This window comes from Onychostruthus taczanowskii, unplaced genomic scaffold (genome assembly GCF_017590055.1).
Source record: "Onychostruthus taczanowskii isolate IOZ18803 unplaced genomic scaffold, ASM1759005v1 scaffold3, whole genome shotgun sequence".
In the NCBI taxonomy this organism is placed as follows: Eukaryota; Metazoa; Chordata; class Aves; order Passeriformes; family Passeridae; genus Onychostruthus; species Onychostruthus taczanowskii.
In genome coordinates this window covers 25,233,781-25,246,456 of record NW_024500349.1, presented here as the reverse complement: position 1 = coordinate 25,246,456, position 12,676 = coordinate 25,233,781, and the positions used below count along the sequence as shown (strand labels likewise).

Sequence of the window (12,676 nt, the reverse complement as noted above, 5' to 3'; positions counted from 1 at the left end):
GGTGGCACTCAGTGCCCACAAGGTGGGCACTGGGCACAGGCTGGAATTTCCCAAACTGGGCTGGGAGGGCTTTTCCAACCTCTCTGATGCCACCACCATTACTGATGTACTAAACCCAGACTCAACCTGGCCACAAATGTGGCTGAACCCCTCCAGAGTGGGTTCCCACAGGATCAGAAGGATCAGAAATGTCATGGCTCTCCTTGGCGGGTTCCCACAGGATCAGAAATGTCATGGCTCTCCTTGGCAAGGACACAGAGCAGGTAAAATGGTTCCCTTTACAGTTTCAGCTTTTTGGGAAGACAAGCTTTCAGAAAAATCAGGTCAAATCACACCAACCCCAGCCAGCACGAGTGGTTGTTATTTTTAAGTCTCTGAAGGTCAGTGCCTTTGGAGCAAATCAATCTGAGTTTGGTTTGCTGAAGCCCCAGTGTGAAAGCACCCAGCAACCTGCCCAGGGCCAGGGCTCCTCCCCTCATATTCTAAATTGCATAAACCCAAAACCATGTCAAGATGTTGTAACTACCTAATCCTCATCAGAATCACAAGATAGTATTTGCATCTGGCTCGTGGATCAAAGGATTGTTTTTATATAAACAAATTTCAGGCAGCGCCGGCTAAACCGATAATCTGGAGCAAATGGGCAGTGCCACCAGCAGCCCCTAATCCCAGGGGAGCACAGGGGACAGCACCACGGGCAGCACGTCCCCAGCAGCACTGCAGCCTGCTCCAGGCACACCTGGGGGCTCTGGGGGTCAGCACTGCAGGTTTTATCACTGGCTGTCAGAGAGGAAAACGTGAGTGAAAACACTGAGGGACGGAGTGTGAGCCTGCTGGTGACTCTGAAACAAGGAGTGCAATCTCCTTCCATTCACTCCTTTAAATATTCTGCCTCAAAAGCACCTGCAGAGCTGCCCCAGAGCCAGCAGCACAGGGACCTGGAGCTGCTGCAGGGCTGGAGCCAGGCTGGGAGAGCTGGGAATGTTCCCCTGGAGAGGAGAAGGCTCCAGGGAGAGCTCAGAGCCCTGCCAGGGCCTGAAGGGGCTCCAGGAGAGCTGCAGAGGGACTGGGGACAAGGATGGAGGGACAGGACACAGGGAATGGCTCCCACTGCCAGAGGGCAGGGATGGATGGGAGATTGGGAATTGGGAATTCCTGGCTGGGATGGAATTCCCAGAGCAGCTGGGGCTGCCCCTGGATCCCTGGCAGTGCCCAAGGCCAGGCTGGACAGGGCTGGGAGCAGCCTGGGACAGTGGCAGTGTTCCTGCCATGGAAGGGGTGGGGTGGGATGGGATTTCAGGTCCCTTCCAGCCCAAACCAGTCTGGGGTTCTGTGATGTAACAACTGGGGGGCAGGAATGGGTCCAGATAGACTTTGAGAGGGAAAAGGTTTAATGTCTCATCTGAGACAAAAATGCAAATATCATCATCTGCTGCTCTGTCTTTGATCCCTCTGGGCTGTGTGGAACATTCTCCATCCCCCCTCTCATACGTGACCAAGTGTCTGAACTGCCTTTGGCTAAAGCAAATCCTGCTGCAAGAAAGGCACATATTCCCCAGGTGGGAAGGGAGGGAAAAGCAAAAGGAACCGAGGTCTGGCCTGGGGTTTCAGCTCTGCAGCTGTGGGACAGAGGGCAGCAGTGCCAGCAGAGCCACCTCGTGGTGACACCTCGGTCCCAGAGCCACCGCTGGGATTGATCCAAGCAAAGCAAGCCCGTCCCTCCTGGCAGGCAGGGTCTGAGTCCTGCAGGGTTCAATCCCATGGGAATGGGGCCCCCGGAGCCCCCCCAGCCCCTGGGGAGGGGAGTGCAGGGCAATAAACCCCGGGGCTCAAGGACAGCTTAACACATGAAATAAAATAATGGAATTATAATAGTCAAAAGAGAGAGGGGAATTGCTCAGCCTGGAGAAAAGGGGGATCAGGGGGACCTTGTGGCTCTGCCAGGAGGGGACAGCCAGGGGGGGCCGGGCTGTGCTCCAGGGAACAAGGACAGGAGGAGAGGGAACGGCCTCAGGCTGGGCCAGGGCAGCTCAGGGTGGAAATTGGGAATGTTCCTCCTGGAAGGGGCTGTCCAGATGTGGCACAGCTGCCCAGGACATAGTGCAGTCCCCATCCCTGCAGGGATTTAACATCCCTGTGAATGTGGCACTTGGGGACAAGGTCAGTGATGGCCTTGGCACTACTGGGGATGGCTGGACTCCATGGTCTCTGAGGGCTTTTCCAACCGCAGCAATTCCCTGATTCTGTGGATAAAACCCAAGAGGAACCAGTGGTGCCCAGGGTCACCAGGCCCTCACCACTGCCCAGCCTGTCCCCAGCAGTGACTGGCAGCTCCTGGCCATCTCTCCCAGTTCATACTGGGCAGGATGCTCTGTACTGTGGGATATCCCTCTGGCCAGGTGGGATCAGCTCTCCTGGCCATGCCTCCCACCCTCCTGGCACCTGCTCCCTGGCTGAGCCTGGCAAATCAAAAACTCCTTGATCCAGAGCAGGCAGGGCTCAGGAACATCCATCCCACCCGTGTGTTATCAACACCATTCTCACACCCAGCTCCCAACAGCCAATGGAGAAAATCAACTCCATCCCAGCCCAGATCAGGACAAGCCCCTCCAAAAATTCCTGTATTCAGGGTTAAAACCCACCCATGTGTTATCAACACCATTCTCACACCCAGCTCCCAACAGCCAATGGAGAAAATCAACTCCATCCCAGCCCAGATCAGGACAAGCCCCTCCAAAAATTCCTGTATTCAGGGTTAAAACTCACCAAGGAGTCTGTGAGCAGTGCAAGAATGCAGAACACAGGGACTGAGCACGAGGCCACGTCCCAGCACAGGGCTGCCCTTTGCTCTGTGCTCAGTTCCCCACCAGAAACACAATTCCCCACCAGAAACACAATTCCCCATCAGTGCAGAGACAATCCTGCTCCTCACCTCAACTGAAACATTCCCCAGGAGCTCTGCTGCACATCATTAAACCCCAGTGTTTTCCTTTCCCTTGGAACTGCTCCCACCTGAAATCCCTTCCTTCACTCCATCACATCAGCACCTGAATGAAACTGCTGCTGCAGCCTCCAGGACTTTCCTGGAAGCTCCAGAGGATCCTGAGAGCCTTGGAATTGCTAAGGAAAGCAGGCAGCACACACCCCTTGCTGTTATGTAAGGGGTCATAAGGGGATTATCCCAGAATTTGCCAAATTACCACGTCCAGCCGGGTGTGAAGAAGAGTAAGCCCATTCCTCCCTGGTATTTTAGGAGTTAACATTATTGAAGCTTTGTTCCAGGATAGATTTATAGGTGACCAAATGACTGCTCATCACAGGTCCCTGCTCTTCTCCAGCCCTCTGCACTCACCCAGCCCAGGCTGGGGCCCAGCTCAACATTAAACTCGCCTCATGTGGCTCCTGGGTTAGGAAAAAAGTAAAAGAAAACCCTGGAGCAGAGCTGGAGCAGCTAAAGCCTGACAGGATGGAGGATTAAACCTCTTCTGACTGGGGAAAGACAATCTCAGGAGCACAGACCGTGATGTCAGAACACATTTGTGCCTTTTAACATAAATAAATGAACAAGTGGAGGCTGGAGAGCCTGAGCTCTGCAGGCTGCTCCTCTCCCTCAGGGAAGCCAGGCTGTCTGGAGCCAGGGACATGGAACTCTCTCTGCTATTGCCCAAAAACTTGGTGTTACACTCAAACATGGAACTGCAACACCAAGACCCCCTTAGGACCCTGTAAATCTCACCCAGAGCTCATTTATTCTGGAGCCTCAACAAAGGAAGCTCATTCACTTTACTATCTTTTTAAACAGTTACAAATCTTCAATAAATTTCATGGAAGAAAGAGGTATCTGTTTTTCCCTGCAGTGCTGATATCACACACTTCTATTCCAACTCCACAGCCACAATCCCAGTTCTGTCATTCCATTTTGGAAGCTTCTCCACAGCCTCAGGTCAGTGCAGTGTTCTCCTGGGGGTCAGTGCCTGGCAGCACAGAAATCTGGAATTCTCAGCAACCAGGGCTCCAACAGGTATCCTCAGCAGTTCAGGGGAAAACAAGTAAGAGAAATGAAGACTTTCCAGGACCAAACCCTGAGCCTGGTCCGTGGTAACTGACCCTGTTTTAGGCTCAGTCCTTCCCTGCTGGTCCAAGGTGGGAGAGCTGAACAGCTCCACTCAGGGCAACTTCTCCATCTCCTCACCAGGGTCTCTTTTGCCTCTTGCCAAAGATTTAGATCATGCTCCTGACTGCTCTCCAGCTCTCCCAAAAAAGGGAAAAACCTATCTCCAAAGCAAGAGTAAGAAACTGCATCCCCCTCTTGCCACGGAGGAGGAAACGAGTCTGCTCAGTCACCCATGATGGGTGTGCAGAGAGGGGAGAGGAGGGGCTGGAAAAGCCAGGAGACCCCAGAATCCCTGAGTCAGAGGTTGGAAAAGCCCTCCCAGATCCCAGCTGTGCCCAGTGCCCACCCTGTCCCCAGCCCAGAGCTCTCAGTGCCACCTCCAGCCCTTCCTGGGACACCTCCAGGGATGGGCACTCCAAAGCTCCCTGGGCAGCTCATGCCAATATTTAATAACCCTTTCCATGAAGGAATTCATCCTGAAATTCTCTTCTTTCCCCCAGTATTTGTGCCTGAGCTCTGCCCACAGGACCCAGCCTTTCTCTCACAGAGTTTTAATTACTGAGCAAAGCCAAAAGGCCTCGTTACCCCCAGCCCAAGGTCCTGGAGTCATGTGGAATAACGAGTTGGGATAGGGATGCCCTAAAAACCAGAAAGCTAAAACTCCAGGTATCAACAGCAATGTGCAGGGATACACAGCTGGCAGGTCACACTGAAGGGCCTTGTATCTCACACCAGTATTGTGTCATGATTTTAGCACTGAGAAATCCTGGTGCTGAGATGCTTTAGGACCTGCAACTTCTACAACAAGGGATTGCTTTAAAATATCCTCAAATCATACACAAGGTGTTAACAAGTCCTCATGTTTCTCTGCTTCTGCACACAAAAATAGAAATTAAATAAATAATACACACGTTCCAAGTTTTATAATAATCCCTTTGCCCACTGCCATCCCTCCTGCTCCTTTGGTGCCATTTAATAACTGTGTCAACATGGAAAATTCAAGGTTACATTTTCTGTATTACAAGGCACCCAATGCACTGGTAATCAAAGCAAATAAATGCCTTGAACAGAGCAGAATTCCCCATGCTGTGGTCCTGGAGGTTCTGTTTATTCTGAGGAATCACATCCCACCTTCCTCAACACTGATGAGCAGTAGCATTAAAGCAAAAAAGAAAAAAGAAACCTTCTTCTGAAGGAAGTCATCAGGTTACCAAAGGTTTTCCTCTTCCACACAGCACAGATCAAGGCCACAAAACAAATGAAATTATTAAGGCACTGCTGGTCCCAGTGACAATTCCCAGCTGGGCAGGGAGGGAAGAGCACACAAGCAAAGGAGCAATAATTTAAATTGCTCTCTGGGAAAGAAACTCATTGCATGACCCCCAAATCTCACCTTTTTCCCTTTCACACAGAGAAGCATCTGTTTAAAACTCTCTTTTTCCTACAGAATTTTTGATAAAGCTCTTAACATGAATAAATTGGTGATGTTCCACCTCAGACTCCTGGGGCACTTCTGGAGTCCCCAGGTCCAGGACAGACCCTGAGGGGCTGGAGGGTGTCCAGGGAAGGGAACAGAGCTGGGAAGGGCCTGGAACTCCTGAGGGAGCTGGGAAGGGGCTCAGCCTGGAGAAAAGGGGGATCAGGGGGGACCTTGTGGCTCTGCCCAGCTCCTGACAGGAGGGGACAGCCGGGGGGATTTGGGATCTTATCCCAGGGAACAGGGACAGGAGGAGAGGGAATGGCCTCAGGCTGGGCCAGGGCAGGCTCAGGTGGGATATTGGGAATATTCCTCCCTGGAAAAGTCTGTCCAGCCCTGGCCCAGCTGCCCAGGGCAGTGGTGGAGTCCCCATTGCTGGAGGGATGTGACATCCATGTGGATGTGGCACTTGGGGACACGGGTCAGGGGTGGCCTTGGCAGTGCTGGGGGAGCCGCTGGGTTTGATGATCTCCAAGATCTTTTCCAACCTTAATGATTCCATAATTCTAAATATCAGCTGGGCTGGAAACTGTTCAGCAGCAGCAGCAGAGGCAGCAGCAGTTTTGGTACCGTGCACACAACCAGCAGGGCCAAAAGAAATCCAAGTAAATAAAGCCTTGGGACAGAACCACGGGACTGAGCTGTTAAACATCTGGGAGATGATAAAGATTCCCATCTTCCAGCTCATCATCCACCTTTCCTGCTCAGATCTGCCATCCCCCAGAGTGGTGGCACCTTGCACAGCTCTGCTATTTTGGGACACTCTTTGTGGAGCCACAGAATTTGCTCAGTGCTTCCTCTGAGAGCCCCAAAAGCCCCCAGCCCCATGAATGTAAAGCACAGCCTCTCCTGTGGCCCAGCAGGGAGAGGCTGCTTCACACAACAAACAGGGCTTGACCTCACTCTTGGCTTTTGCAATGTGCCGGTTTTGGGGACACTCGGGACACTTACGTTCCACGGCAATTCCGTCCACGTGGCCTTTGCTTTTGGGCTCCTGGCTGCCAGGCCTGGCCTCGTCCTCGTCATCCAGCAGGGGCACGTAGTCTGTCTTGTCCACGGTCTCCCCCACCACGTCGTCGAACTTCTCGGCCTCCAGCGAGGCGATGAAGTCCCTCTTCACCTCTGGCTCCACGTCGGGCGGCGGCTCCGTCAGAGCGTCGGCCAGGCTCAGGGTGTGGTCCAGGTCAGCCATGCCTGAGCACCTGCAACCCGCCCAGGGACACAGAGAGCTCCATCAGACACCAGACATGTCCCCTGTGCCTTCACACCAAACGTCTGAGCAGTGCTCAGTGATTCCCAGATGTTTCCAAACCCCCCATGTCCCCTGTGCCTGTACACCAAACATCTGTGCAGTGCTCAGTGATTCCCAGATGTTTACAAACCCCCATGCCCCCTGTGCCTGTACACCAAACATTTCAGCAGTGCTCAGTGATTCCCAGATGGTTCTAAACCCCCCTAACGGATCAGAAATAAACTGGGATCATCTAAAGCGGGTTTAGCCTCGTGGATGTGACATTTCATGGGGTCTTTCATCAGAAACTTGAATAACAAAGGTAAAGAGTAACCCCCAGCACCTGGGCAGGGCAGCCATGGTGTGACATTGGCCTGCCCCAGATCTGGAGTTAATGACACCCCTCAGCAGCACAAACACAAATGACGCAAGGGAATTTAGTGCTGGGCTTGACTCCACCCAGCCTCCCCTATGGAGATTAGGATTTTACATAATCTCTGATGTGTACTTCAGTGCTGCTCCTGATCCCTCCCAGAGGGTCCTGCAGCACATCCATGTCCTCAGCAAACCTTGCTAATCCCAGCAAACCCCCTCCAGCCCTGGGATTTGGGAGGGAAAGTGACGTTTTAATAATGTTCACATGAAAAAAAAAATACAGCAAAGTGCACACGTAGGCATTATATCCACAGCTATGAACTGGAAACAGAGGAGAAGTAATCACCAGTTATCCCTCCCTGATTTGCATCTCTGTGTTCAATTTATTCCTGGCACCAAGCTGAAAAAATACACCTGAACTGAGTCACCTCCAGCCTTCGGGTTGGCACAACACACACCCATCACCAATTCTTTACTTTTTCACTTTTCAGCCTTTTGAAGCCATCCTTGGGAACAAGAGCCAACAAAAGCTGCTGGAATGTACAGAAAGGGCTTTGTCCCCTGTCCCTCTCCAGCTCTCTGGAGATCCTGAAGGGGCTCTGAGCTCTCCCTGCATTTCCCCTCGTCCAGGTGAACATTCCCAGCTCTCCCAGCCCAGCTCCAGCCTCTCCTTAGGAAAACCAGGAGCTGCTGACACAGAGCAGCAGCCACAGGAACACAAGGGACACTTGTTGTGCTGGGTCAGGAGGGGTGACCCAAGTGGCCACTGTGCAGCAGCCCAGGCCTGCTGCCTTCCATGGGGAGGCAGAACACAGATCCTCTTGTTCCCAAAAAACAAAGGCTCCTACTCCTTGAACTCCAGGAAATTCTGTGTCAGCACTGCAGGGCCAGCACATACCTACAGGCTCCAGCCTCACATTCCTTGGGAACAATGGGGTCCCACTGACAGTGGTGTTTCTGTCCTTCCTGGCAAGTCTATTATGGAAAATAATTCAGTTCAAGCTCTTCTTTCCCATTCTTTGAACAATGAAAGGTCAGGCTTGCAGGCAGACCACACTCCAGGCAGCAACTGCAGTTCTTGGTGGTTTAGATAAAGCCCTGAATCACAGCTTGGAAATCCAGAGGTGAAAAGTTTGGAGCTCTTCACCCCCCCGTGCAGGGTCACAGTTGAATGAATTATGGTCAGTTAAAAAAAATTATATTTAAATGAAAGGGGCATATCAAAAAGGTTTCTTTCAGAGTTCCTGACTATTTTAAGACAAACCATCATCCAGATGTGCACACAACTGGCTGCATCACCCTGTAGGAAGCACCAGGCAGGGAAGGCACTTCCAGAAGTTTAATCCCTGCACTGACCAGGTTCCTTCAAGGAACAAATGGGGCACAGACAAAGTCAATTTTTCAGGCACATCCTCCTTTGTTTTCAGCTCACAGGTGAACTGATGGCTTTAGGTCACTGAGCCTCCATGTGCAGCGATGAACATTTAATCATCTTCTGAAAATGTCATTTAGCATCAGAAGGAAAAACAATATTTACATTTCCCAACAAGCTGCATCATGAGACTGAGGCTGGAAAAGTCCCCTGAGCCCATCCGGCCCAGCCATTCCCCCAGCACTGCCAAGGCCACCACCAACCCATGTCCCCAAGTGCCACATGCACAGGGATTTTAAATCTCTTCACCAATGGGGACTCCAGCACTGCCCTGGGCAGCTGTGCCAGGGCTGGGCAGCCTTTTTGGGGAAGGAATTTTCCCAATATCCAGCCTGAACCTCCTCTGGCCCAGCTGGAAGCTGTTTCCCCCTGTCCTGTGCCTGTTCCCTGGATGTGGAAGAGCTGCCATAAAATTTGTGGCATTAGGGGGGCTTGTGGCACTGGCAGTGCTGCTAGCTCAGGTCTGCACAGGAACTAGGACACTGGAGTGATCTACTTTATAGGGAAAAACAATAATGAGGCTATGCAGCCTTATCAGCAGCACATTTCCTTGTCCATATTTAGCTAAATAGGGAGTGTAGAAACGAGGCATAAAAATAAACCAGTGTAGCTAAGAAAAGCCATTTAAAATACAGCACTGGTGCTCCAGACACACAGGAGCACCTGGCACAGACTGAAGGGATCCCTCCTCAGCCCAGGTGGCCTCCAAGGACAGCCACAAACCCCTGGGAATTGCTCCTTTTCCCTCTCTGGTGTTACAGCAGCCAAATTCCCAGATTCCCGGGGCCTGTCTGCTAATTAAGGCAAGAGGAAAATGAGGATATTGCAGGGATTGTGCCCAAGGGTAGAGATCAAATCCTGGAGCATATTCATGTGTTGAGCAGCTGAGAGAGACAGATGCTTCCCACCCCATTTCCATCCATACAGAACAGAGCTGCCTGGGAAGCACTAAAGAATCCTCAGAGAATGCACCTCCATCCCCTGTCTCCACAGCTCTGAAATGAGACATCAACAGAGCACAGGGAAGATGAATTCTGGCATCAACCTTGGGATGAAAGAGAACAACTGAGGAGTGACAGAGATTTCTGAAGGCAGAGGTTTAAGAATGCACTGAAATTCCTTCCTGGAAAGGTGGTCAGGCTCTTTATTCAGGGAACTCACTGAACCTCAGGGAGGTTTGGAGTGCCCATCCCTGGAGGGGTCCAGGAACACCTGGAGGTGGCACTCACCTGCCCATCCCTGGAGGTGTCCAGGAACACCTGGAGGTGGCACTCACCTGCCCATCCCTGGAGGTGTCCAGGAACACCTGGAGGTGGCACTAAGAGCTCTGAGCTGGGGACAAGGTGGGGACTGGGCACAGCTGGGACTCTGTGGGCTGGGAGGGCTTTTCCAGCCTCAGGGATTGTGAAACATTCCTCAGCTGCCCAGGTCCTCGTGGCTGTTAAATCAGCAGAGGGAGTGGAGCAGCCGTGGGTGACACCAACGTGACTCCAGGTTTGTAGCCAGCACAGCCTCCAAGGACAGCCCAGCCCTGCCTGACAAGAGCAAAGGGAGCAGTTTGCTCCAAGGAAAGGTGTGGAAGGAGCAGAACAGCCCTGCCACAGTGACAGCACGGGCAAGGAGAAGGGCTTTCCTGCAGCCACACATTCCAGGAAACCTTCAAATCACCCAAAGCAAATCCCTCCTGTTCCTTCAACTCACACGTTATTTTTACACAGGAGGGTTGTTTAGATCTCTCCTGTTCCAGGCACAGCTGATCTGTTACACCCAGGGTTTGCTCCATCTGCTCTTCTCCAGCTCAGAATCTCTGTGTACTTACTCAGTGAGTAACCTGTTTGTTGGGATGAATAAAATCCATCTCTCCTCAGCTAATCTGAATGATTCAGCAGGGTTATTTTAACCCCTTACTGTCCATCCTGGTGTCTTGTTCCAAAGAGCTCCAGCTCTTCACTGGATTTTAATCCCAGCTGCCCCATCCCTGGAAGTGTCCCAGACTGGTTTGGGTTGGGAAGGACATGAAACCCCATCCAGTGCCACTCCAGCCATGGGCAGGGACACCTTTCACTGTCCCAGGGTGCTGCCAGCCCTGTCCAGCCTGGCCTGGGACACTTCCAGGGATGCTGGAGCATCAAAAACTTCTCAGGGTGTCAAGAACTTCTCTTCAGTAACTTCCTCACCCATTATTTACTTCAAGTGACCCCCTGGAACACCTTCCCAGATCCACCACCCCACTCACCACCCTCTGGAAAAGGAGGCAAACCAAAGCCTGCACGAGCCACAGCCTCCAGCTTCCCATCCAGGAAAGAGCAGAATTTCTTTCCTCAACTTTGGGCTTCCATTTTGCAGCTTCCCTGCTTGCTCTGTTGTGTTCCTGCCTCCGGGCACGCACAGGCTTGGAACTTCAAGTTATGATCGGTCTGACCCAGATTTTGTGTTCTTGTCTGAAGTCGGAGAAAGAGGAGAGCTGGCACAGGGATGCTGCCCAAAAACCCAAACCTGAAAGCCTGTAAAGTGTCCAAACACAACCACACTCAGTGTGGGACACTGCCTGACCTCCCTGGCACTCCTGGCACAGGGAATGCTGGTTTTGGTTTTCCCACAGGAGCACACCCAGAGACCTGAAGATGCCTTGTGCAGGCTGAGCTAGAGCAGAGGCTGGACAGAGTTCCAGAATAAAGCAGGGATTTATTCAAAGGATCTCCTCCATGGATCCACCTTGGGCAGCACAAGAGCCCAGCCAGGGCTGCACCCAGGATGAGCCCAAATGGTCCCAAAATGCACGAGCGCTCACGGGGTCTCTCCCTGGGATCAGCTCTGCTCCATGTGCACATTGCAGTTCAGTGTCCAATTCCAGCTCAGCCCCTGCACTCCCATCCTGCTTGTTTTTCTCTCTGCAGCCCACGGGGTTTGTGCTCTTGGGCTGAGATTTGGATCATTTGTCCTTGGTGCCCAGCTGGAGCAGGAATTGTTTTGTCTCCCTGCTCTGTGCACAGAGCTCACCATGCCCTGATGTGAAGCTCAGACCCACACACTAAAGCAGCACAGAATCTGAAAAAACAAAAGCCAAAACCTGAGGCCTCACTGACAGCCCTGCAGTGACAGTGACACAGCATTCCAGCCCCAGAGCCCTGCCAGGCTCCATCCATGGCTCCATCCTGCTCCAAACAGGCTGGGCCCAGCCCCTGGCCCAGCACCTTCCTGCCAGAGGGAAGAGAAACCTGCTCCCATCCAGGAGGAACAGGGAAGGAACACTTCCTCACTTTTGCTGGTTTAAAGGAGACCCTGATGCCCAGATTTATGAGAAGCACATCCATTATTCCATCAGACCCACTTGCTCCTTTAAAATTAGCTCCTAACTCCATCCCGAATTAAATGCCTGGCTGGGAGGAACAGGGACAGCTCGGTCATAATTCCCATTTCTCCTGGGTAAGTCAGGTTGCTTTTCTTAGCTGGAGCTGTTGGGAGCACTCAGCCGTGGCTGCTGAGGCGTGAGGAAACAGGAGAGCAGAGATCTGCAGAGTCATCCTCCTCCCAGAGCCCTGGAATCCATGGAAAGATTTCTGCATCCATCCTCCCAGAGGAGAGGACACAGCGACCGCCTGGGCCGCTGACGTTCCTCACATTCCCTGGCTGGGCACAAAAATCTGGGACCCAATCTGTGCATTTTTTATATTTTGGCACAGTCTAAACCAATGGGATTCACTTATTTGTTGTTTTAAAGTGAAACACAGCAAGAGCTCTGCTTTGTGGCTGTTTCTGGAGTCACAGGAAATCCCACAGATCACCAGAAGTTTCTTAGAGGCAGCGAGATGGAGGCTGAGAGATCTCTAATAAAATCTTCCCAACACTTAAAATCACACTCAGCTCAACTGCTGGAAAGGGTGACCTGGATCAGAAAGGGTGACCTGGATCCCAGAATTCTATCCAGGAATCAGCTCCCCAAGGAGTCCCTGATGTGCAGGTGCCACCCCTGGCAGAGGGAAGGTCTCCAGTTTTTGGGATGCTCCAGACCTGCTGCACCAGCCCAAGCACCCAATGGCATCATCA

The 12,676-nt window shown here is 52.2% G+C and overlaps 1 protein-coding gene across 5 annotated transcripts in view; it reads right to left on the bottom strand.

Moving 5' to 3' along the window:
* MAP4 (microtubule associated protein 4) overlaps nt 1–12,676 on the bottom strand; it is a 150,469-nt gene that overhangs the window by 94,434 nt on the left and 43,359 nt on the right. For all 5 annotated transcript variants that reach the window (XM_041408508.1, XM_041408510.1, XM_041408511.1 and 2 more), the window contains exon 3: nt 6,543–6,793. In XM_041408508.1, the coding sequence (XP_041264442.1) occupies nt 6,543–6,783 (241 nt within the window). In that variant the 5' untranslated portion in view covers nt 6,784–6,793. The remainder of the gene's footprint in view (nt 1–6,542; nt 6,794–12,676) is intronic.